The sequence below is a fragment of the Paroedura picta genome, chromosome 9 (genome assembly GCF_049243985.1).
Source record: "Paroedura picta isolate Pp20150507F chromosome 9, Ppicta_v3.0, whole genome shotgun sequence".
Classification (NCBI taxonomy): Eukaryota; Metazoa; Chordata; class Lepidosauria; order Squamata; family Gekkonidae; genus Paroedura; species Paroedura picta.
The window spans coordinates 39,973,347-40,001,003 of NC_135377.1; the positions used below are offsets into that span (position 1 = coordinate 39,973,347).

The following is a 27,657-nucleotide window of genomic DNA, read 5'->3' on the forward strand; positions in this document are numbered from 1 at the left end:
TCCATAGCCCTGGGCCGGGAGGCGCCCACACTGGCGGCGGCAGCAACCGTTATCAGTGATTTTCCCCGAAGTTCAAAACATTTTATAATCACATATACCCTCTTAACTAATTAATCATCAGCCCAAAGAGACTTATGAAGGAAACTTGTAAATACTTCATAAATGTATCTGCCTACCTGCTACTAACTTCTTTTTCTCTGTATAAAGGTAGATAATACGTGAGCTTGTACTTTAAAGTGTATTGCAGTAAGGTAGCTTGTAAAGAAATCCGAACAACCGCATATGAGCTCTAACATAGTCTAGTGTAGCCTAATATTCAGTGCTGCCATTCAATGTCTTGGTATCTTTCTTCTTAAAGTTTGCAACAAAAAACTGACAAAAATCCTGACCACAAGCCCAAACCACAATTTACAATATAAGAAACTCCCCCCCCCCCCGAAATCTTACGTTTTTGGCTAACAAAACCTGAGCACAAAACAGAAATGTTAGTTCAAAACTACAAACCAAGGTCCTAATTTCACGGTGATAAAAACAAAGAAAGGGTCAAAATAGACATGCCACTGGGGGTTGGATATGCAAAGGTTGGATACACACTTTTCTTGGATGCTTTAGGATGCTTTGGGCTGATCCTGCGTTGAGCAGGGGGTTGGACTAGATGATTCTGTGGGAGCTCAGAACAGGGAAAGGACAGCTTTAATCCTGCCCTATGACAATGCTTTTCCAACTTGGAACAGTCTCATGGAGGTACTATTCACCCTGTTGGATTAAGCATATATTCACTCTGTGTGCTGCACTTTCTTTGCCAGAACTGGCCAAATATCAGCACTAAGGGGCCAGTTTTGATTAGCATGAAATTGTGACTGGAGCTTTGCACCAAGCTACTTCAAGTGAAAATGTAAAAGACAGTTGTCATCTGGATCAAATGTAATGCTTCCCTTCTTCATTCACATTTACTCCTTCCTGCATTTTTCTTTCACTAGAAAGTATGGTTTCCTTTTCATCTGAAAAGGCAAACTATATATTGCATTTGTCCTTCTTACAAAACCTGGAAACCAAGGTTTGATCTTTGTTTTCAAGTCTAATTTGATGAGCATGTTATAGTGCAGGGGTAGTTGAACTGCGGCCCTCCAGATGCCCATGGACTACAATTCCCATGAACCCCTACAAGAGGCTCATGAGAATTGTACTCCATGGACATCTGGAGGGCTACAGTTTGACTACCCGTTATAGTGTGTTGGTTTGGACATTAAAGCAAACAAAAATGAAGAGAACTGGAGGACCCAAGGAGTATTATTATTGTTGTTATTTCCCCAAGACTCCCTCACACAATGCCTAATGATATTACTGGCCCACTTTGGACAGTCAGTGCTTCATCCATCCTGAATAACACCTGCTCCAGTTCTCAAGATAGTTTTGCAATGGTTAAAAATTCATTTTAAGAAGCAGAAAAATGTACAAATAAATGTGTCCTTTTAAAGAGAAGGAAAATGATGGGGTTTCTGCACAAACCGTGAGGGGATTAGCCAGTCTGCAAAGCCGGGAGAAAGGCAATTTCACACCACAGACGAACAAAATATAAGCCCTCTTTTACATCTGTCTTCACTTTGAAGCAATCTCGTTCTCTTTACATCATTTTCACCTTAGTTTTCACTTGGTGATTTAGTTGTCTGAGAGCACATATGTGTGAAAATCACAAAGGGCATGGCTTTGGTCCAAGAGTGTCCCAAATACATCATTTTTATTTTATTTTATTTTGTCTATACTGCTCCTCACAACAAAGTCATCTCAGGGCAGTGGACAAAATATAATAAACATAAAAAACCAAGATGCATAAATAATCAATAGAAGGACAGTTAAAAACTTTAAAAATATAAATAGTTTAAAAACACGGGCCCCATGGGGGGGGGGGAGACTCAGACCAGACGTTTCAACTGCTGTTTCCGGTCACCTCGACCATAGGCTTGGCAGAAGAGCTTCATTTTGCAGGCCATGTTGAACTCTACAATATGTCAGGGCCCTGATCTCCCCAGGGAGCTCATTCCACCAAGTGTGAGCCAATGCCAAAATGTCCCTGGCTCTGGTTAAGGCCAAGCATACTTCTCTGAGGCTGAGGACCTCTAGCTATTTGGCATTGGCTGTTCAAAGAACTCTTCGAGGGATGTATTCAGATAGGCAGTCCCTCAGATACGGATGGCCCAGACTGTGTATCACCTCACACAGGCTAAAATATTTATATCAGGAAGATTTCAAACAAATACTTATTGATATGGGGAAAAAAGAAATGAGATAGTTGTGAAGGGAGATTGTATCTACGCAATTATGTATTGTATTGTTGGGATGGGGATTAGTTGTGTGAATGCTTTGAAAAACTACACAGATACTGTGATCTCAACATCTAGAGAACTTCTGAAAATTAAGTTGAGCTTGCAGGGATGATTCACAGTCTTAACTTTTATTGCACAACCCTTCATTTCCAAAACAAAGCTGTCAGATATTTAACCCTTATGTGGATGTCTGCAGTGTTGAAGCAGTGTTGAAGCAGTACTGGTTAACATATAAAATATTACATTTAAAACTTGATATATATATATACCTTAGTAATTTTCGTTTCTTTGCAGAATTATCTAGTCCCTTCAGATTCTTGTCTATCTTTTTCTTAGGTGTTTGCAGAACAGCCTGAGCAGATTTTAACCAGTCGGTTGCTGATCTTCCATTATCCAGCTCAGATCCTGATCCAAAACTTAACTTGAGTTTTTTTGGCAATTCTAAATTATCAGCAGTAGTTTCAGTTCGGCATTCTTCTACATTTTCATTGTCTGAGGAATACTCAGAAATTTCTATAGTTGTTGCCTGCAGTAAGGAAAATACAATAAGGAAAATACAGAAAAGCAAGCCATTTGTCAGAGTCATCAGGAACAGGAAAACATACAATTGGACAAACTACTAATAACATCCTGCATAATCTACCTAGCCAAATAATGGCCAAAAGTAAGGATTCTGCTTTAGTTTGCATTGCTGTAAAGTTTGTTCTATATCACAGAGCCAGCGTGGTATAGTGGACTCCACTAAGTGGAGGACTCTAATCTGGAGAACCAGGTTTGATTCTCCACTCCTCCACATGAAGCCTGCTTGGTGACCTTGGACCAGTCATGCTTCTCTCAGAGCTCTCTAAGCCCCACCTACCTCACAAGCTGAATATTGGGGGAAGAGGAAAGAAAGGCACTTGAAGTTGCTTTGGACCGCTCTGCACTGGGAACTTCACTGCTTCAGCTCCCATGTGGGAACACAAATCCAGGGTGGATAAGGTGTACTGGGCCAAATGCTCCCCTGTGCAGGAGCAGGATGAGGCGGAGCAACTTACTCTGGCTCAAACTCCAGCCTGGCACGTAGCCTTTGGTGTGGAAATGGTCTTTGAGACTCTTTAAGGTAGAGAAATGTGGGGTATATATAAGACCAACTAACTAATGGCCATGGCTCAGTAGTAGAGGCCTTGCTTTGCTTGCATAATATCTCAGGCACAATCTCTGATATCACCAGGTAAAGAATCCAAGTTACCAGGCACTAGGAAAGACCTTGCTTTGCATGAGACTCTAAACACTTGTTGCAAGTAAGAAAGGACAAATAAGAGCTCAATTGATCTGACAGTATGATACAGATGTGAATGTACTTTACAAAAGATTTTGAAGTTGCATATATCTCCATGGTATTTCAGACAATCAAGGTTCATGGGAATAAAGTGGGCAACCTCCCCCCCCCCAACAAAAGACTACCTCTGAAAAGGAGGAGAAACCACACAGATGTTTTAGACTAAGAAGAACAGTTTTTCAGTGTAAACATCAAATTTCATTTTGTCATTGAGACACCCTCCAACTTTATTATAACTTTAATCATAAACACAACCAGGATTTTTTTTAGGCCTGAGCTTAGTTCCTTCCTGGTCTTCTTGTGCATCTGCTACAGAAGGATGCTTGCAGTTCAATAATCATCCTACTGGTGTATATTCACCTGAGCCAGATTGCCTTGCCAGTAAGCCTGATACAAACTACAAGCAAACTTGCCTGAGATAAATGACTGCTCATCCCTTTGTCCTTTTACTGCTTTATCATCAACCCAATTTTTATATGAAAGCAGAAAACTATCCAACACTCTTAAGTATGTCTACATATAAGCAGAGGTTCTTACTATATAAATATAACCACCTCTTGTAACATAGCTACAAGTAAACAATGGACAAAGTAATAAAAAAAAACATAATCTTTATTTTTTCACCCATCCTTCCCACAAAGCTCAGGGTGGGTAACATCATTCATAAATACATTAAAATAATAATATACATTAAAACAATTCAAACTAACCCCTCTACCACTAGTTAAATACTAAATATTAATATTAGAGATTAAATCTTAAGGAAGGTGTCTGTATTTGGGCAAATGTATCTTCCAATTATGTTTTGATGGATTTTGGATTCTTCAGGGGAGACCAGCCAATTAGATGTTATGGGTGTTATCTTCCTGGCCTCAACCACAGGCCTGGTGGAATAGCTCTGTTTTGCAGGCCTTGCAGATCTCAGATCCCACAGGGCCCTGATTTCAGCTGGCAGAGCATTCTACCAGACTGGGTCCAGGGCTGAAAAAACCCTGGCCCTGGCTGAGGCCAGTCTCACCTCTCTGGGGCGAGCGACCCTGAACAGATTTTGGTCATTGCACTGTAGTGCTCTTGAGGGGGGCATAATGAGAGAGGAAGTCCCACAGGTGAGATGGTCACAGACCGTTTAGGGCTTTGAAGGTCAGCACGAAAATCTTGAATCTATTCCAGTTCCAATCTGGAGCCAATGCAGCTGGGCAAGGACCAGTGTCATGTCCGCTCTCCACTGGGTCCCTGTTTGGACCAGATGGAGTCTCCAGTCTCAAGGGAAGCCCTGCATAGAGTGAGTTGCAGAAGTCTAACATATTCCTAACCATGAACAGCATAAGAGGAAGCAACAGGTTTAGCATATCTCAGGTATGAGCCAAGACCCTTCAGGTGGTATGTGTTTTAACATAAGATTAACATAAGAGATAATTAATCGTATATTCTCCACCCTTTATCCCCCTGTCCAGAGCTGCACTCCTATAACTCTGCCGGTACACTGAGGCTCAACTTGCTTATGTAATAAGCAGCATACTAACATGTAGCAGCCAAATACTCTGAGTCAGGCTACCCATTATCGACTGTAATAAACTACTTTGTGTGGATGGGGCTCTCTATTAGCCTTCAAGCTTGCACAATGAATTAGACCAACACAAAGCATTATCTTATGTTGTAATCAAAAAGACACATTCAATCTTCTGTGCTCCCCACCATCCTACATCAGGGCCCCCTGCCCCCATTCCCCCCCTCCAGCTGCTGCCGCAGCTTACCGGCGCTTATGGCCCCACAGTGGCCAGGGTGCACCCAGGATGCTCCACCCCCGTGCGTACTTGGGGAACGATGGGGCTTTTTACCCCGGTGCACTGGAACGGCGGTCATAATGGTTAAAGTGTCAGTAGGATCTGGGAAATCTAGGTTCGAAGCCCCACTTGTGCCATGGAAGCTCGCTGGGTGTCCTTGAACCAGTTACACACCTTAAGCCTAACCTACCTCACAAGGTTGTTGTGAGGATAAAACAAAGGAGAGGACAATGATGTAAGTCACTTTGGGTCCCAAGTGAAAGGCAGGATATAAATCCCCCTCCTTATTACAGACCTCATCCCATATGCCTTTTGTTCATGCAGATCCTATGACCCTCTCCACAAATATATCCTTGGGGAATGCTTACTGGGCCAGCTTGGTATAGTGGTTGAGAGCAGCAGCTTCTAATTTCGTGAACCGGGCTTGATTCCTCACTCCTCCACATGCAGCTAGGAGGGTAACCTTGAGCTCCTCCCAGTCCTGATTATGCTGTTCTCACAGAGCAGTCCTGTCAGAGGTGTCTCAGCACCACCTACCTCACAAGGGTGTCTGTTGTGGGGAGAGGAAGGGAAGGTGATGGCAAGCCACTTTGAGACTCCTTCAGGTAATGAAAAGCAGGGTATAAAAACCAACTCTTCTTCTTCCCCCTTTTTCACCAGCCAATAATCTGACTGAACCCAGTCTGGTTTGTTGAGTGATCACATGCCACTCTATGACCCATTATGCACGGGGGTTTTAGCGCACATTTGGGATGGAATGGAGGCGACTAAAATCACCGATAACGCACGGTGCCGGCTGCAACCGGCCGCAGCTTCGGTGCATGCTGCCGAAAAAGCCGCGTTAGCGAAACGCGGAAGAAAGCGCAGCTTCTGGGTGACCGGGGCGCAACCAGAAGAGGCGCCCGGATCGCCGCGTGCATAATCGGTTACTCTGGGTTTTGCCGCCGTCGCGCCCCGCCCCGTGCATAACCGGTGTGCATCGCGTCTTCCCCCTCTGCGTTTTCCATGTGACCCGAAATTGCTATTTCGGCGGCCGTGCATAATGGGCCTATCAGAGTCTTCCACTAGACCTGTTCAACTGTATACTTCCAGCATATATTGCTTGTCTTACACAATTAAAACAACAACAATTTAAAATAAAGTGCAAAATATTGAGATCATATATGGAAAATAAATACATTTTCCCCCTGGCGTAGTAGAACTATTTTCATTAGCACAGAACAGTCTGTTTCAACAATAGCACCTTTAATGTTCTTAACATCCAAGTCCCGCCCCACCCCCCAAAAAAAACCCTAATCCTTTGTTTACATATTTTCTTATGGCTTGGCGGTTTTCCAGAAAGTTAAAACATGTTCAATATATACATTCCAAAACATTGCTTAAATGTCCTTTATTTAGCTTTAACACATAGAATGCAATTACTAAAAACTTTTCATAGCGAAGCACTGGGAGAAACATTGGTACAGATTAAAATTTAGCTTTGCTCTAGGCAGAAACCAGCAATGGAAGAATATTTGCTAGGCTATGCTTGCCTCTCACCTAGTTTTGCCACAGTTCTCAAAGTACTCTAGGCTTAAATCAACTTTTTTACCATTGCAAAACATTTGTCAGGCTTCAAGAAGCCCCAGAAGTGGAGCAGTCACACAGAATATGGTTAGGAAGTATGGTTTTCACAATCCCCACCCCCCTCCAAGCCATTTTGGGAGGGGGGCAGGTCACAATGAACAGATATGGTCATATCACCTGATAAATTTTAACACATTTACATCACTAATAAGTATATTTTTGTGCCTATTTAGGTTTTCATTTCAGATACTTGAATTAATCTGGTATTTCTACAATCCAATAGTAGAATCCCAAAGGGAGTTACACCCACCTAAGTCCATAGACTTCAATACACTTGAAAGGGTGTAACTCTGCTCAGGATTGTACTCTAGCAGTACTAAAACAAAATATTTAGTTTCTTACATTTAGACCATTCTTTGACCAATACTCATTACTTGCCAAATTCTAAGTAATCTTACAATAATTTTACATAGGAAAGCGTATGAAGTTTAGTAAGACTGTGTGAGTGAACCTGCTTCTTTCCAATAATGCATTATAAATATAATGTTTAAAATTACTATCTAAAAATTCTAAGCTTTTAAGCTCACTGGTATGACAGCTAGTTGTGCCCTTCTTCAAAAGGAGGCAGCAATGAGAGATTATAAGAGTCTCCAAAAATTCCAGAAAAGGCGGAAAAAAACACCCCAAAACAACTTTCTAGATGTTTTCCAGCTACATCAACCTGTACAACACCAAATTATTTATTCCCCCATTTTCTAGTACAAGTTGTTTTTCAGGTTCACAACTCAACTTTTACTTCATATATGTCATTTCATATTTTTGTACAACCTGGTTCTTCATAGTGTGTTCTTCTACTCTGGTCCTTACAAAAATTAACCAGTTTTCTCTTGGCAATCCCATATTTTGATTTCATTTCTGAATCATCTAGTTTCTTCTCAGTTTTGTTGCTCATCTTATTTTTCTCTCAATTGCTTGAGCACATGCATCACCACTATATGCTCTTAATTAACTCATTTTGTATTTTCATCAGCTACATAATTTTCTCCCTTGATAGAAATCTATGTTCCTTATGTTCATATTTAAGGTGTATTTTACACCTCGTTTTTCACTACCCAAAGGAGACTCAAAGCAACTTACAAATACCTTTCCCACCCTCTCCCCACAACAGGCATCCTGTGAGGTAGGTGGGGCTGGGAGAACAGCCCTAAGAGAACTGTAACTAGCCCAAGGACACCCTGCTAGCTATGCGCGGAGGAGTAGAGAATCCAACCTAGTTCTCCAGATTAGAGGCCGCTGCTCTTAACCACTACACCTAACTGGCTTAATGCCACCTAGTATATACTTCTCATACCACAACCTACTCAAAAATATTAATATGCTTTTTACCTTCTGGGTCTTCCTCCCAAATGTTGACATTTATAATTGTTTCTTGGTCCAGAGCTCACCTTTGTAGTTGCTCTTCTCATTTTCTCCTTCTTCCTCACGTAGATTTATTTCCTAGTTAATCAGCCTACATGCAGGGACCTGCTATTTTAATTTCTGACTTGTGCCCAGAATTCTTTATGAATCAAATCAGGAGGGAAAACAGATTGGGTGGGATAAAAAGACACAGCTGCCTTTGAACCCCAAGAATTATGAATCCTATATGGGGGAGAGTCCTTCGGCAACAGTGGCCAATGCAGAGTTTTATTAGCTTTTAAAATGTTATAACTGTGCTTGTAGTAATAACATGAAGTAGTTGACAATGGATATGTGAAGGACTAAACATGATTTAACTGTACATGAATTATTAGTGCATATGTCCATTGTTACAGTATGATTCTTTGGAATACGGAAGAAATCTTTCATGAATGGGTATGAATAACTTACAGCAGGCTTTTTCAACCAGGGTTTCATTAAACCCTAGGGTTTCTTGACAGGGTTTCCAGATTGGGTGACAGTTATTTAATTTTTTATATCTTTTTAAAATTTGTTAAACACTTATCAGGTGATATGACCATATATGTTGACCCACCCAAAAAAAGATCAAATATGGTTCTCGAGGAGGTGGGAAAGGGGGAGGTATTTTAAAAACAGAATTGATTGTAATGCAGAATGTTTTACTGCTTTTTTTAAAATAACAGAGTATGATTAATTCATTTTATATTGCATTACCATAATAAAGAAGAAGAAGAAGAGTTGGTTCGTATATGCCGCTTTTCCCTACCCGAAGGAGGCTCAAAGCGGCTTACAGTCACCTTCCCATTCCTTTCCCCACAATAGACACCCTGTGGGGTGAGTAAGGCTGAGAGAGCCCTGATATCACTGCTCGGTCAGAACAATTTTATCAGTCCATGGCGAGCCCAAGGTCACCCAGCTGGTTGCATGTGGGGGAGTGCAGAATCGAACCTGGCATGCCGGATTAGAAGTCCACACTCCTAACCACTACACCAAACTGGGTCTACACCAAAGTTCACAAGGTGGTTCGAAAATGTGAAACACAGAAACAAAATTTTTAACAACTTTGTATTAAACTAACTTGCCATGACAGATCTAACTCCTAAAATGAAGAAGACTTTATGTGGAAATAAATTCCACTTCTGAGTTCCCCACATTTCTAGGACCTTATGCAGCCAAAGGTGTAGGCCATGATACTTCATCCTGCATTAAACTAGAGAATCATGCAGGAATTAAATTACATTCCAAGTCCTGATGCGACAGACAGGTGAGAAACTCAGTGCTTGCTTCGGCAGCACATATACTAAAATTGGAACGATACAGAGAAGATTAGACAGGTGAGAAACTCAGTCCTTAATCAAAGGCTCATCTTGTGACCCATGGGATCTCCCTACAGCCAGGCCAAAATGAATGATCATATTTTCATTCTTCTTTGGTTCTATGCAAAGTATTATGGATGACACCTGCTTTCTTCAAAGTATAAAACCACAGAAAGGCAACATTCAGATTGTGAAATTTTAAACAGTAATGTGTGGGCAGTGCTAACCCGGACGATAAACACAACAAAACAGTAAGACTGATAAATCTGCAGTTCCTCCCCTCCACCACCACCTTAGAACAGCAAGTCCAGACAGTAAATTCATCTACTGCAAAATAATTCTGATAATAATGCCTTTATACTTGCTATATTTTTCACTGCTTCCCATGCAAGACTATTCTTTACACTACTCCCAGAAGGTTTTCAGTGACATATACATTCAAATTAGAATATTATTTTAAACAAGGTGAAATAATTTTCTGCATTAAAAATGCCAGACTATATGTTTATACCCAAACCTTCTTCAAACACATCTAAAGCAGGATTTGATTTTTTACAGTTGTGCAGCTGACTTACACGACACTTTCTCTCCTCCTCCCCTACAGATTTATTCTCAACTAAACTCCCAGCACCAAGAAGAAAAAGGAAAAAAACACATTACATGAGAACTGGAAGGTTAATTGGCAGATATAGGAAATGTTCATATTTTTAACACACACACACTTTTTGCACTACAGATCAGAGTGCTCTCATTTATTTATTTACATTTATATACTGCCCTCCCTTGTGGTTTACATGGAACTTTCATAAAACAGTATATTGTAAATAAACATATTGGTTTGAACATATTGAACCACTACTACCATGGCCTGCACATTACAGTAAGGAAAAGTATAAAGTCTGACTAATCAAATATACTTATTATTCAAGCTTTTATTAATGATTACTACCAATTGTTACAGTTAGGAAAGGATTATATTATTATTCTGGGAAAACCAGATTCTTAGTGACGTTTTTTAAAAAGTGTTATGTTACAGAAATTTCTACTTCACCACCCAACTATTCATGACTACAAATTCTGAAGCAAGTTCAGTACTCTGTCTATTATGCCATGTTGACTCTCTATGAATTCATCTTCCCATTTATCATCTGACACTCTCAGCAGCAAGAGGATACAGTCTGGCAAATTAGCTCCTCAGGATGTTGTGCTTCTATCAAACACAATAGTAACTGCACTGTATACTAACATCATATGCCACATTAGGACAAAGTGAAGAAAAATAATGTAAATGCAGTGGAAATTTACAGTTCATCAGATTAGAATTTAGTTATAGTCCCCCATGTTGTCAGAACAGCATTTAAGTGCTATTTAAAATGTGGTTACAACTTTTATGATTTAGAAAAGATACCACATCCAGAAGCTCAAAGCCTTATCATATTGGGGCAGTGATATCATCTCTACATGGAGGTAGCAATCAATATCACTTCCTCCACATTGTATACTTTGTACATTTTTTTTTAGTGTTGACTAGGTATGTTCGGTCCAAAAATAGGTACTGAGAGGACTCTAGGCATAAGTTCCATCATAGATAGATAATTAAAACTGGAAACAACAGTGATCACAAATCTTAATAGATCTGAGGATCCAGAGTTAGAGCTCAGGAAACAACTATCACTGAAATATTAGTTATTGGGACTTATTACTATTTGATGAAGTATTTACCGTAATTAAAGTTTATATAGAATTCAGCTAACACTAAGATCTGGCTGGAACAATTCTAGATCTTGGTAGAAAATCCCCAAAAGATAATAACTGGTCATCATCTCCTTGGGTCTTATTGCTGAGGCTCCCAATAGATCTCAGTCTGAGAAAGGAAAATTCCATGGACAACACAGAATTCACAACACCCCTTAAAGCAGTGGCTCTTAACTTTGGGGTCCCAACCCCAATTGGGGTTGCCTGGACCCTTCCCCGGAGTTGCCAGATTGGTGGCTGCTGCAGCAGCAGTGGCAGCAATGGCAGCCAGCAGTGGTGGGCAGAGACAGCGGTAGCAGGAGGCAGTGGCAGGAGGTGGAATTGAACAGTTGACTTTGGCAGTTCATCAATGCATCAATATTGCGTGCTTACTATTGCAAAGAGAAAGCTTTTATATATTTGCCTTAGATTCTGGGACCTACAGGTCTGAACACAGCTTGGGGCTTGTCATTCCTCCGATGAATGGTGGAGCTGATGGTCATTTGATACTATTCAGTAGTTATAACTTTGGATGGACATTTAATATTGTATTAATATTGTAGAAATAGACTAATTGGAGACTGTATTTTATTCTAAACAGTTTGGAGAAAACCTTGTAGGAATTACTTTGATTATACTAATGAGAGAAGCTTGAGAGGTGGGATTCTTGCAGTTTAATTTATTTTCTATATTAACCTAAATTTTAATGTAATTTGAAATGTATGAGCATATTGTAATGAGTCATGGTGTATAGGGACATGTTTCATAGGAACAAAGCCACTGAGGAAAGACTGTGGATTTGAAAGTGGGAGAATAAAATCCAGACACTGGGAAATCCAGACCCTTTGGGAAATAATTCTGCTGAACTGTTCTTAAAAATCACTTTATTTACATGCCGCATGGTCAGTCATTATTCGTTTTTCAGAGAGGATTGCTCTCTAGCTAACAGAAAAACCCCAGGAAGAAGGTTCCCAAAGGATGCTGCTGCCATGAAAAAAATAGACAGAGTAGCCAGCACAGCCCCCTCCCTCAAGGCATACTTTGTGTGACAGGAGTTCCTAACTTTTTTTAGTCTGCAGACACTTCTGGAAATCTGTCATAATGTGATAGCTCAATCACACAATGGCTTCTCCTAGAGGCAAACCCACACACAAAATTGCTGCTGCAGCTTACTTTCAGACACACTGTGAAGATCCTTGTGCTATGGTGGCAGCTGCTATCAAAACACTACTCTTAAATATCTGCACAGCCAATCAAACTTCCAATGGCCAATTGGAAGTTTTCCTGTGCCAAAACCCCATCTAACCCCTCCCACTTAATACACTTGGTGGGTTCCAGAAAAGGTGTCAATGGATGCCATGGATTGTATGAGCATCAAGTTGAGGCCTCCCAACTATATGAGTTGAGGGATTGGGGAGTGGGGCAGGGATTTCTATGACAAAAAACTAGCACTAAATGTTTCCCAGTCCTAGTTTTGTGCTGAACAGTGTGATGTACCAAGAACACAAACAATTAATTCGTTACAAATCTAGTAGCCTGTCTGAAGTAACTCTATCACCAAGCTAGTATGAAGATCTCCAAACTTTTTGAGCCTATGGGTACATTTGGAATTTTTGCAAGCAAATGGTAAGCACCATCCAAACGGTGCTGCCACAGGGCATGGGGTCAAATTCAAAATGGCTACAGCAGAAGGCAGAGCCAAACACAATACCTCCCCTCTCACATTGCAAAATAATGAACATAGCAATCACAATAAAGGCATGAAGCTACCTTATTGAAAGTGTGGCCAGTGGTCTGTCAAGGTTATCATTAGTTATTATTCTAACTTTGGTTAGAATAATGGTCCAGACCGTGGGAGAACAGCAAACCTGGGCAAGCAAGTGGGTGGGCTTCAACTCCTGATCTCCCCTGGTGGAACAGCCCAGCTTCTTGGACTCTAAATCAAGAAAAAAAATGCTCTCCCTTGTTTGCTCTCGTGCACCAGAAACTCATGGCAACAGTCAGTCAGGCCTGAATGAATAATGTACCACACACTCACTAAGGAAAAACCAGTTGCTTACCAATCCTCCAGTCCTGCTGGTAGCCAATATCTTTCATTTAAATGACAGCAGCCAATAACAAGCCCTGCCTTACAATGACCCAGGCTTTGCCCACTTTCTGAAAACCTTGGTGGGCAACCAGGGAAACCCTTGGCTAGTTCTATTCTGATCTTCAACAAAGACACAAATCAATCACACTTGGTGTGCACAGGCACCACGAGACCTTTGCTAGTAGAGGGGTTTCTTTATCACTAAATTACAAACATTTCCAGAAAAGCTAAAAGGATCTCCAATTAGCTATGTTTTTTTCTCAGCCACAAATATCACAAACCATGGCACAATTCCCCAAATAGATGACCTTGTATCTACCTGATATACTGTCTCCATCATCCTTTGCAGTATTTTCCCTAATGCATGCAATCTGGCCAAAATAACATTACCTGTATTATTTTTAAAAGAGTGCTTAAGATTAACATTGACAAAGTATAGTTGAAATAAGAACTAGTGCCCACATAACTTCTCCAAACAAAGCAATAAACTGCAGTGTTACCAACTGTCAGTGCTTCAAAATTGCTTGGAAAATCAGTTCAAACAAAATTTATGTACCTATTCATTTCTCCTAATACATAATAATGAGTTTCACAAGACAACTGAAGCTCATAGCACGATTCTACTGAAATCAATGAACTTAGAGAGTAGAACCACATACAAATTCACTGTTAAGCAATTCTTCCTTTAATGCTGAAATCATCAGTGTTGCAAGGCCCATTTTAACGCAACAAAATCCAACTGGTCAAGCAACATAGCTAAACTAATTTCAAGGAATAAAACCAAGGGGGACAGATTCTAAGTAGGAAAAAAATATGAAGAAAATAAAATGCAGCCTTCTTGAAGCTGAAGTTATATTTTCCAGTTCTGAGCATAAACACATAGCAGAAGTAAAACAGGTTTCACAGGTTACACTCATCAAATTCAACTACAAGCTGTTACAGCCTGTCTCTACTAGAACAGGTTTTTTTTTTCCATAATACTTGGATCACACTATAATATCAGTGGCCACCTGCTCAGTTGATACTTCAGTTTTTATTTCAAAAACAGTCATGCCAGTCTAATACATTTTCCAACCTGTGTAGGAGGATAAAGTATTAATCCCATTGAAATCAACAATAAGCATATAAGTACAAATATACAAAGCTGATGTAGGAACTTTTTTCCAACACAGCGATGAGCTCCAATGATGCTGCATTGTGTTGCATAACTGGACTGCTTGACGCAGCTATCCTTTCTGCATTTGCAATCAAAGCTCTGGTACTGTTCATGCCGACAAAAGCAGCAGACTTATGGACACTTCATTTTGTCCTTGGGAAACGGATTCCCAAACATGTCTAAAATGTTTTTAGACGCAGATACGCAGCCAGACTATGCATTACATGAAATGCCATATAACCTTTGCCTGACATTTTTTTCTCTCAGAACAAAAAGTGGCTGTTGGAGTTGCAAGCAAGAATAGAAGGAAGGTTGAAAGTGGACAGTTCTCTAGGTATCTGTTTATCTTCATCTCCTTAAATCTATTTGCTCCCCCACTTACCAGGAAAAAATACAGGGGCAACTAGTAGTATAAAGTAGAAATCCACATTGTTGCAGATTAACTCCACTACTGAGAAATTTAAAATAGCTTACTGAAGCAGCATGCTTTGTTATATAAGCCCTAGCTTTTTTCCTCTCCTCCCTAGATTACAAAAGAAATATCAAACCCTGAAACCAAATTAACCAGTGCAGTTAAAAATGTTTAAAAGAAAACCATGAAATACTAAAAGGCACCAACTTTCCCCATGTTTGTTTAAACACCTTTAAATATTTTATAAAAGTCTAAAATATTTCTTGAAAGCATACAAAATATTATTCCTTAAATATATATTTTGGAAACATATCTTCAACATTTAATACACACTTTACTTCTTAGTAGAAAAATATGAGAGAAAATTATTGTTATTGTTATATTTATTTTCTGCCACTCCCTAACCGGCTCGTGGTGGGTCACAGTGTCGTAAAACCCCATTAAAACTCCCATTAGAAGACTTCAAATACCCCCAATATGGTGGAAAAATCCCATTCCCACCCCTGCTACTGAAGTGGAATGGAGGAGGAGGTCCAACGATGTACACTTTAACCCCCCAGGGGGGGCGATAGATCTACCTCGCCGACCCCAGCCTCAACCATAGACCTGGTGGAAGAGCTCCGTTTTACAGGTCCTGCAGAACGCTGAAAGATCCCGTAGAGCGCTAGTAGTCGAGCCTGGCGAAGATGGAAAAATGCCTGGCTAGCTACTCTCTTGACCTGTGCCTCCATAGTCAGGGAGGCATCAATGGTCACACCCAAGTTCTTGGCCTGGGATGTGATGGTAAGTTGTGCCCCTGCCAGGGTGGGTAAAATGTAAACAACGTGTCTGGGTTGTGTGTTATCTTTGCAGCCAAATAGAAAACTGGGGCAAAAAAGTCTAAATTGCTACTCATGGAACACCCTTTACTGTCCAAAAAAAGGAAAAACTTCAGAAAGGTTGGAAGTCTAGCTAAATAGTCATTCATAGTAGGAGGTAAGGAATGGGTGACAGTAAAAGACTTAACATGTTAGAAACTAACTACATTTTATCTGTGTTCTACATGTTTTTCAACTAATTTTTTAAAATGCATGCATTGTTCAACGATATGTCAGCTTCTAACTGAACCTGATTACAAGTATGCTGTGGTACCTGGTTAAAATATGTAAATTTCTTTTTAGCTCCTAGAAAATATTTTTAATGCACATCAACCACATCACTGTGTTTCAAACAATAACAGAGTTTTATCCCAATTCATTCTCACAATATCCTTGTGAGAGCCTATTGGCCTACCATCTAAATTTAGCTACTAAAGAGGGATTTGCAGAATTTCTTATAAACACTGAATATGCCATTACTAGAAGATGAAGAAGAGTTGGTTCTTATATACTGCTTTATTGAGTTGGGCACTTCGGCCGCCGAAGCAGCCATTCAAACCCGAAGCAGCCAGCGCCACGACGTGGAGGGGAAGTGAATGTGCACATACCCCTTTCTCATGATCACAGAGTCATAGAGTTGGAAGAGACCTCCAGGTTCATCTAAGTCCAACCCCCTGCACAATGCAGGAACTCACAACTACCTGCCTACCTTCAGTGACCCCAAGTGATCCAGCACCAAAAATTTCCAGAATCCAGCCTGGCTTGGAGGAAATTCACCTATCATCCCACAGTGGCAATCAGCAGTTCCCTGGGTATGCAAGGAAGGGCTACAAGAGACAAACACTGGCACATACCTTCCTGCCCACCCACTCACAATCTGCCTAAGTTCATAAAATCAGCATTTCTGATTTTATCGCCACTGCTTTCCAAATGTAGCTGATTATGGTGAAGGAGAGTTCACAAAGCTACTTCCTCTATGTGGTCTCACCCTGCAGATGACCAGGTGATCATGTGGAAGCTCACATCTGTTCTCTCACACCCATGCATTTAGAGAATGTGAGGCTGCTGTGAACACTATGTTTATGTATGGATGAGGACATAATAAGGTAGAAAGAATTTCAATGGCAAAATTATTTGAAAAAAATCTATTTGCCCACATTTAAGGAAAATAACTTTACCCTTTGTATAACACAGAGATCTCACTCATGTTCTTCAATGAATATTACTTTAAGCAGGTTACTATGCCACTTAGATTTGGATACTTTCTTTTCTAAAAAAGTTATGACAGTAATGACTCTCATCTACTTATGGGAAATATGGGTTGTCTACATCTCCCCTTCTCACAACTTCACAAGAAAGAAGAAACAGAATGCACAGTATTATGCACAACGGATTGCAACAGAATTCTTGGTGGTCTGTTTCTATATCAAAAGTTTCTTCCAACCCCCCTGCTTAGGCAGCTAAATAAAGATGTAACACCTACTAATATAATTTTTTTAAAAAAAAGACCTACAAGTAGACTGGCCAACTAAGGCAAGTCTGTTTGTAAATTAAAAGACAAAGTTCCAATTGAGTTGGTATCTGTGAATAGCCTATACCAGGGATTCCCAACCAGGGGCCTGTGGACCTCCAGGGGTCTGCAGGAGGTCTGGAGGGGATCTGCAGCCTTTCTCCTCCTACCTAAATGGTCTTGGCAACAAGCTAGGAAACTGGTCACTTCTCCCCACAGGGTTTGGTGGGTAGGCCAGGGTGAAAAAATCAAAGGGGGTGGGTTGGGTTTTGGCATGGGAAGGGAGGGTGTCTGGGCTGTCTTCTCAGCTCCTGCCCTTCTTTCCAGCCTACACAACATGTAGCCACAGTAGTAGTAGTAAAGGGGAGGGGAGGAAGCAAAAGAAGGACAAAGGTTGTGGGTGGTTATGATACTTCTGAGGGACATGGCAGGGAGGCGTGATCAGCTTTTATCACTTCTGGGGGTCCTCAAAGCCTAGACATTTATATCAGGGGCTCTTCCACAATCACAAGGTTGAAAAGGGCTGGCCTATACAATTTCTGGAAACCAGGCCTGAAGCATCTCATCTTGGGTCATTCAAAGTACAAACCTAAATAACTAATTAATTAAGTAAGCCTGGTCAATTAAATAAAAAAAATTTGCTGAAGGAAAGTACTACGAGAATTGACTGAAGTTTGAATGTTTTTGAACTTAAAAAGTTACAGTAAGAATTGTGAAATATTGCCTGTAAATAAGCTCTAGGTTCCCCACATTCTGTTCTGCTCCACCCCCAATCAGTAAAAAAACATATACTATTACACTGCCCAAACTGTGTGGGTACGTTTAGATTATGTACCAGACTAGCATAGCTTGACCAACTTCTCATTATTTAGGAGGCACTTCCTTCTACAGTTCCTCAATTCAGCAAGTGATGAAATTCAAAAGCACAGTTATGAACATAACAAGAATTCTGCTGCATCACACCACAAGTTTAAATAGTCCACCATGCTGCTTTCAGTCGTAGCTAGCCAAGTCTCCACGAAGTCATACATACACAGGACAGAAAGCAAACGACTATCCTTCTGTATGTTCCATGAATCCTGTGTGTTGCACTGATTTCAGAGCCTTAGAGGAAAGGCAAGCTACAGAGTTAGATGTTGAAATGGCGTTGTGTTCTATAAGAAGCTGTTCCTCCAAAGGAAATTGCAAATTCATCTCAAAGAGGAAGCTGTGGAATGAAATTTAATGTTCCAAAACAATTTAATGTCAAAAAGTGTGAAAGTCAAAGTGACAAGTACACCCAGTAATTGAAGCATGTATAGAAATTGTCAGTATGCACTGTTAATACTTATCTTATTAATTTGCTCCTTCACAAGCATTAATTAAAGACATCAACAAAAAAGCACACATGAGAAATGCATATTAACATTTAGGTACATTTACCAAGGCTGTTGATACTATACAGTCAAGATCATAGCAGAAAAAAGTAACTTTGTAATTTCTCTCACAACAAAACTCAAGTTCATGCTAGTACAAGATTTCTACATAGAAGTTACTTTAGGGTCCCTTTCATGTCTCACTGATATATTAAACTTGTAGTCCACAAATCTATATACTGACACTACAGACAATATTCACCATGTATTCGCTAAATTGATGGCTAGAAAGCTGCATAGCTGCTATTTCTCATAAACCAGGATTAAGCCATAGATTAGAACTCTAGTTTGAAGCAACAATTCTTTGAAACACATAATTCAGATATCATAACAAACTGCTTTGACTTTTAATCCAGGAATCAATTTTGGCATGGACTGTACAAGGAGGAGGGAAAGAGGAATATGTGAGCCTGAGGTGTTTCTGGCTCATTCAAGTCACAAATTATGTTTGACATTTGAACACAGTCTGAAATTTGAATGAATATGGTAACATCATTGGACTATCCAAGAGTTCACTACATTTTGAAATCAGTAGTGTTATTAAGGTTTTCTGGTCCCAACCCTCCTAATTTTAGGAAGATAGTTATAATTCTCCTGGCAGAGTTTTGGAATATTCAACTAGTACTGTATTTTATATTGTTATAATCAAGCATGGTCTTGAACCTAAAAATTCCAGTTTGGGCAACCCCTGAACTGAGCCAAAAATGTCTGGAACCAAACTGGCCAGTTTGAATCCCCCTTTCTGCTGGCCATGGGGGAGGGGGCCTGGGAAGTGTTAAACTGCCAGCAGCCATTTAACATGTCCATTTGGCTCTCCCTGCTTCAAGGGGGGGGGGGGGGTCGCAAAACTGACAGGTTTAATGGCTCGCAGCCATTTTTAACTAGGTTTTTAAACGACTCGTAGCTTTTAAAACTAGATTTTTAAATGATGGTAAGCTGCTTTAGAGGTATTTTATTCTAAAAACAGGCTGAAAATATTGTCAATTAATAAATAACTTGTTCTCTTTGCCCAACAGGACATTACAAAGCTTTGTTCTATTTTTTGCTGTCGTTCCAGCTAATTTTTGGTGACCTCATGGAGTTTTCAAGAAAAGAGACATTAGGAAATGCTTCGCTAGTGCCCACCTAGCGACCCTAGTAGTCTCCTATTGAAATACTAACTGCCATTGGTATCCAGGTCAGGGATCATTTTAACTAGTGAAATACCAGTAAATAGCTCTTCTATATTGCTTGCCTGAACTGTCTACATTTAACCTAGTCTTAGATTGTGTCACTGTTCTTAGTTTGCCTTCCTTTAGCATTAAATCAAAATCTACCATATCTTTTCAGAAAATAAAAGATAAATATTAATCTTTCAAGAAAGTCAACCGGAAAACACACTTTAAGCCCCCTGGTTTCATTTCATGCACCATATCTGCCTACCAAAGAACATTTTGATGGTATCATTTATTTTTCACTAAACGATAGCTTTCTCCAATTGCAACAGGAAAAAAAAACATTCAAAGAAGATTTTTGTTAGATAAATTCTAGAAAGTCAATTGAGAGAAAAACTGTAAAAAGAGTTCCATTACAATTTACAGAAATATAAAACACATTTCATATAATATGAATAAAAATGAAGAGACAGGACAACACTGTCCACTGAAAATATTCCTTGTCAATAATATATAGTAACTTGTCACCATTTAGAGGTAGTACTTTTTCTTTATGTTCAGATCAGCTAGCATTAGAGCACATCAGGACAATTAGGCAGGACAATTATGTAGTATTTCTAGAAATAATGAATGAAACATAGCATCCAGAACTGCTCAGTTATGCATCTTACAGACACAGATGCCAATACCCCCCCCAAAGTAAATATTTTCTTCCCCCTGCACTAGTTCAGTCATTTCTGATTCTAAGCCATTATCAACATGCTCATATTCTAGGCTAAGGTCAACTGGGCCATTAGAATTGCTACAAAATTCTGCTGGCAGGCAGAAGAATAATATATTCTGGCATGGTGAATTTATGTCAGTTTTGTACCATCAGGAATACTGCAAGATCAAGGAGAATATCTGGACAAAGCTAGAAGCATAACAGGGAAGGAAAGGTCCTTATTCCACTTCTTACTCATCTATTGGGCCAATATGGTTCAATGTCATAATTCCATCAGGTAGCATAAATACAACCAGGAGTCCAAACACTGCACTTATATCTCCTCTCCCTTCTACTCCCAATCCTTGTTGGAAGATTAACTGCTAAATCTGTCCACACACTATTGTAGTACCAGGAGTACCTATCCCCCAGTAAGTGAACACACACATCTAGCCATACACAGTATTATGATTGAGAGCGGCAGAGTCCAATCCATTACAATATTATCTATAACAGTAATTTCTAGGCTATCTTGACCTTATATTTACTGTGGTATTTTTAATGGAAAGCTAAACTTAAAAGAATCAAACCCGGTATCCTTGTCATCTTTAATCTTATCTAAATTAAGGATTATATGAAACTAGAAAATAAGCCCGCTGTTGTCTGAATACAGCAGGCCCTAGCAGTTAATCCCCCCCCCTGCGGAACAGCCTACCTAAAGCGTAGCAGGGAGGAAGAGCGGAGAGCCATTCGGAGGCATTCTCCTTCCCTCTCTGAGCTCCATCCTTCCGGTGGCGCTGGCCGGTCGTCGAGGGCTCCTCAGGCTCTTCTCCCCGCCCCGCGGAGTGGGTGCACAGGACTCGCGGCAGGCCCTGCGCCCTTGCTGAGCGAGGCGAGGTTGGCTGGCTGGCTGATGGGCAGGAGAAGGAGGCTTCAGCGCAGCGGCAAGCTGAGGAAGTGGCAGCAGCAGAGGTCAGCGCAGCAGCAAGAGGCGGCGGCGGCATAGCTGCTGGGTGCGGGGGCGTCAGGGGCGGTGCGGACGTCTCCGGCGGCGCCGCTGACGGGGCCGCCAGCTTTGCCGCCGCCGCAGAAGCCTCTGCCTGCTGCGTGCGCACTGGCGGCTCCGGTGCTGGTCCCGCTGGTGGCGGTGGCTTCACCACTAGTGAGGATGTCTCGATTGTTGGCCTGACGGCCCCACCGGCTTCGGGGCGGCCAGCGGCTTGTTGGCGGGCTGCGGGGCTCCTCGTTAATGTTGGAGGAGGCGGCGGCGGGAGGTGAGTGTGGCCAGCGGCTCGGCGGCGGGCTGCGGGGCTCCGGGTTGATGTTGGAGGAGGCGGCAGGAGGCGCTTTGCGCCTCCCGCCGCACCAGGCCGCCAGTAAAGGAGCAACTGCGAGCCGCGCTGCGCGCAGCTCGCAGTTGCTCGGGGCTAGGAATCGGAGGGACCAATCGGCAGGCACAAAGCGCCTGCCGATTGGTCCCTCCGATTGTCTGTCCGGAAGAAGGGTCCAATCCGGACCCTTCCTCATCACGGACACATCCCGCCCCAGAACCCCTTACCCTTTTATTTAGTCCGTGGCGCCCGTGGCGCCACGGGCGGTGTTAAGATTATGAAGATTAACATATTCTTTATCTGAGAATCTGTAAACATAACTCATTTTCTGCCCTCCCCGAAATTTGTAAAACATGCACATTTGAGAAGAATTTTTTTTTTTACAAAATACAGAGAAAGTTGGGCCAATCAACTTTTTTAACATTCAGGGCCTTGTTTATATCCCAAAACATACACAGTATCTGAGATTATTATAAACACTGCATATATACTGTTAAAAGAGCCATTTTAACATTTCATCTACATTGCTGTCCAAAATAATTATAAAAGTAGACAACTAACAAGTTTGCCGGGGACAAAGAGCTCCTAAGATTAGTATATTTTAGTTACAAGAGTTCATCCAGTACAGTCAACTATTTCAGATACCAGATTTCTCAGATTAAAAGGAGGGGGATAGTCATAAAGCACAAGGCTTGCATCATGTCTATATTATCTCTTATCAGGAGAAGGGCCATGGTTCAGTGGCAAGAATGTCTGATTTAGATGCAAAATCTCCCAACTTCAGTACCTGACATCTCCTGTTATGACAATCACATAGTGAACAATATGAAAGATGTCTACCCAGAGAGCTCCTACCAGTCAAAGACAATAGTGGCCAACATAGACAGATGCCCTGACTTAGCATAATGCGTATGTGTTCATGTTTATATGCCCAACTAGGAAGTGACCAAGTTTTGTCATTAGGAGCCTACCAAAGAGAAAATTAGATGGAAAACAACCTGATCTCAACGCCAAAGGTATCCCAGGTCACAATCATCTTCCATTATTTCTTTTCTCAGGCAAGGAAATATTCACACCTAAAAATAACAAGGATCCCCTCTGCACACAACCTATGGCAGCAGAGACAATTCAAAAATATGCAGTTATGATGCCACTGTCATTCTTTTCTTTCTGTCTTTTAGACGCATATAACAATCAGGTCTATAAAAGGTATTGCAATACCCAGCATGGGTAAAAACGAAGAAAAGCAAAATCTTGTTCTCTGCTCACAGCCCCGGGTTTTTGTGACACTGTATGAGCTATTGCAGTGCATTTATTGAACAGCATCAATTATGGAGTAACTTCTGAAAGCACCAAAGAAACCTGGGGTTGCCATTCTCCTTGCTTCCCACTTGTTCCTCTCTCGAACACCTCAACATCTCTGTTATATATACTGATGATGATGATGATGATGATGATCTGAAGGATGAGGGTACTAGACTCTTTGTAGCTTTCACATTATCTGGAATCTTCCCATGGGATTCAAATGGGTAGCTGTGTTGGTCTGAAGTAGCACAATAAAAACAGATTCCAGTAGCAGATGTATTCAAGGCGTGAGCTTTCGAGTGCAAGCACTCTTCCTCAGACTATGAACTTCCATCATGACAGTGGGAATATAAAGCAAAAAAAAAAAAATAATTCTGTTAAATTAGTAAACTGTGTCACACAGCCAAATACAGCCATATGATAATTCTTTGCCAAAACAGCCAATGGGAGCCATTGATCACTGACATAGACAGTTTTATTTATCCTATGTTTTCGTGAACTACAACTGAATTCGAGGGGTATGATTGGCTGTTTTAGCAAAGAAGTATCATATGGCTGTATTTGGATGAGTAATTTCCCTTATAATAACTATGCATATGGCACAACTAATTAAGCAATCTCCTTTTTAAAATACTTTAGTAGCCTAACATTTAATGGAAAGTAGTAGATATTTTGCTTGCTCGGTTTACTGAAATCCTAGTATCAAACTAAGGTATTTCAAGCATTGACTAGCAGGACGTGCACTCCTGACTTGGATAGCCCAGGTTAGCCCAATCTCATCAGATCTAAGAAGCAAAGCAGGGTGAGCCCTGGTTAGTGTTGGGATGGGAAGCCACTAAGAAGTACCAGGGATGCTATACAGAGGCAGACAATGGCAACCCTCCTCTGAATGTTTCTTGCCTTGAAAGTCCTATTGAGGTATCATAAATCAGGTGTGACTTGAAAGCAAAAAAAAAAAAAAAAACGATATGCAAGTCAATCAAACCTCAAGTATATCTCTTTAGCAAATAATGTACAGATACATGTTTAAAAAATGTGGGATAACTGCAGATTTTTTTTTACCTCTGTTCTGAACACACAATTGAATACATAAATCCAGATAAGTATTCTTCACAAAGCAGCCAAATCTATCTAACACCTCATCAACTACCTGATTTCCAGTAAATAGGTATACTGAATGACAATATGCTTATAATTCTGTTTACAGATAAGAGAAAAACGAAATCAGCAGGCCAAAATGATAAGTCTCACAGCCACTCTTGTTTGGTGTATAAATCATATAATTTCTGGGCAATCAGAACGGGCTCCTATGTATATTTTCCACTGTTTTCAAATACGTCTTCAATGATTGCCGCTGCAGAGTCTGGAATCCATTTAACAGTAAATTAAGACGTATCTCTCAGCTTTAAGCTCTCTATCTTGAGGCAATTTTACTCCTATGTGCCCCTTACAGCAAACTAAAATTACAGTAGGTTTCTTGAACACAAAAATCAAAGCTTGAGTCCCAAAACTTCTTGTAATATTTTACTATTTACACTGACAGAGTTGTAAAACTGCTATTCCAGGAGGTAAAGTAGCTGCTACTGCTCAGAAAAGATGAAGGTGACTAAATCTCATGAATTAAGAGCTGGAATAAACACTAGATTGATAACCAAGCAGTCACAGCAGGTTGACTAAAAATCTCAAAACAAGCACCACATTCCTCATTTTCTGGACAGCCATGGTTACAAGTCATTGTTTTTTAATCACTCAATAAAGGCAGTTGTGTAATGGAAAAGGCTACAAGGGCATGAAATACATCTTATTTTGCAAAAAAAGGAATAGAAGACTATATATAGATATTTTTATGGAGCAATGCAACTGAATTAGGGCTTACTGGTTCAGACTCAGTTACATGGCAGGAGTAAAATGTAGTGGAAGAAAAACATGCACTAAATTTCTTAAGTGTAACAGCTTTCCCTTACATTAAGAAGAATAAACCTTGCAGACAGAAGAGCTTCAGGCCAGCAAGCAGGGTTCTATTTATTTAAACAATTTCTATCTCACTCTTTCCATCATAGGTGTTCAAGATTACTACTCAACAAAAGATCTCAGCATACAAATGAACTTAAAGCCTTTGAAATTTAAGTTCTACTTTAGCCTTCTTTTTATGTTTTTCTGTAAGAATTCTTTTCACTTGGGCAGCTAGGTGGGTCTGAAGCAGCAGAACCATGTCCAAGTTCAGGGGCACCTTTAAGATCAACATTGTTTTATTTAAGATACAGGCTTTCGTATGCACACACTTCACAGACACAACTGAAATGGAAGTTATCCATGGCCACCTCATGAGAAGGAAGGACTCCCTGGAGAAGAGCCTAATGCTGGGAGCGATCGAGGGCAAAAGAAGAAGGGGACGACAGGGAATGAGGTGGCTGGATGGAGTCATTGAAGCAGTAGGTGCAAACTTAAATGGACTCCGGGGAATGGTAGAGGACAGGAAGGCCTGGAGGATCATTGTCCATGGGGGCGCAATGGGTCAGACACGACTTCGCACCTAACAACAACAGCAATAACAACAACAACAACAATGTGTTTGTGTTTAATTCCAGGTAGAGGACATAGTGAAAAAAATAAATATGTCTCAATTGGAGACTGATGGGTTAAAGTACGCTTCTTAATTATGGGATGCTGAGAGTAATTAACTGAGACCCTGTCATTATGCTCCATCCATCTGTTCTCAAGCATGAAGACAACTTTACAGCATCCTCTTCTTCGGGTGTGTAGAGCATATCTCCTCTGTTCCCAGACCAGAGGAAAATAATCTAATCTACCACTCTAAATTATATTACATTCTATTATTCCATATGAGAAATAGGCCTTCTGGAAGACTGGTAAGAAAGAATATAGAAGGAAAGACTGAATGAGGTTAACATATGTAGTGAGATAAGAAACTAATATCTGTTAAGAGACCTGGAGATCCCAGTGTTCTGAGTTTGTAATAATTTGTAAGTCAGCAATTTCCATTTCTAGTCTGTTCCTGAAGTTCCTTTGCAATAAAACAACTAATTTAAGCTCACCCACTGAATGTCCTAGAAGGCTGAAGTGTTCACATGACATACAGGTTTCTCAGTCGTATGATTCTTGATGTCAGATTTGTGTCCATTTATCCTATTTGCCCTATTTAAAGAACCAAAGAGCACTGATGGCATTTAATGGCATATATATCATTAGAAGATGAGCAAGTGAATGAGCCTGAGATTGTGTAATTGATGTTGTTAAGTCCAGTGATTGTGTTGTCTGAGTATATGTGGCAAGAAAGTTGGCATCTCGGTTTATTCCAAGCTCTGGTACCAGTGTCTATGTTCAAGGTAGATGCTGTGTTAATGTGGGTGAAGAGTTGCTTTAGATTGGGGGGGGGGGGGGCTGTCTGTGTGCAATAAAAGCTCTGACCCCCCCCCCCAGTGCTTGTGAAACGAGAACTGCTGTTATTCAGTAGAAGTTGATGATACATCAAACTGTTTTGAGCTGAGTCACATAAATTTGTTATGTGACTAGTAGCTGTGTTCTACTGTTCTCTGAGGTCTGCCTTGTAATAGGCTTTCTCTGGGTATTGGCCTAGCTTTGTTGGTCTGCTTCTTGATTCCACTGGGTCGATATTTCAGTTCTAAAAAGGATTGTTGTAGGTCCCTCAGGTGAGACTCTCTGTAGGATTGAAACAGATGTGGTTGTAGTATAAAGTCTGGCTGCAGACAATAGACTATATTTAAGATGGTAAGCTAGATGCATGTTGATAGGCTCACACACAAAAGTTTATCCCTTGAAAAAACACTGTTGGTCTTAAAAAGTGCCACTAGACTCAAACTTTGTTTTCAAAGGGATAGTATTCTATCGGCAGAACTGTCATCTGCAATCTGATGTGGTATAATCCAGGTGCTGTGCTACTACATTATTTGATTTGGTGCTTTATGAATACTAGTTCTACAGAGAGGGAGAACTGCAAGACTTATTTTCAGGAGCAAATGCCTCTCTGAAACCAATGAACCTTCTTATAATGTAAAAATTAAGAACAAAACACATCTCTAAAGTAAACAGGATAGCAAATAAATATCAGAAAGAATAACTTTCTTGGCAGAAAAGGAGCAGTAAAAATTCTTTTCTCCTTTCCTCTCTACAGAAGAGAACAACACAAAGTCTCTTACCCTTTGTAATAAAACTGTAAAATACAGGAAATCACTGAAACCGAGTGACACCTAGTGATGAG

General features: G+C 40.5%; 1 protein-coding gene across 3 annotated transcripts in view; it reads right to left on the reverse strand.

The window, feature by feature from the left end:
• The window catches only part of SPIDR (scaffold protein involved in DNA repair), a 193,852-nt gene that overhangs the window by 115,273 nt on the left and 50,922 nt on the right, over positions 1-27,657 (reverse strand). For all 3 annotated transcript variants that reach the window (XR_013234137.1, XR_013234138.1, XM_077352453.1), the window contains exon 6: positions 2,594-2,850. Coding sequence is in view for 1 of the 3 variants with exons in the window: in XM_077352453.1 (XP_077208568.1) it covers positions 2,594-2,850 (257 nt within the window). In the remaining 2 variants the exon portion in view is untranslated. The remainder of the gene's footprint in view (positions 1-2,593; positions 2,851-27,657) is intronic.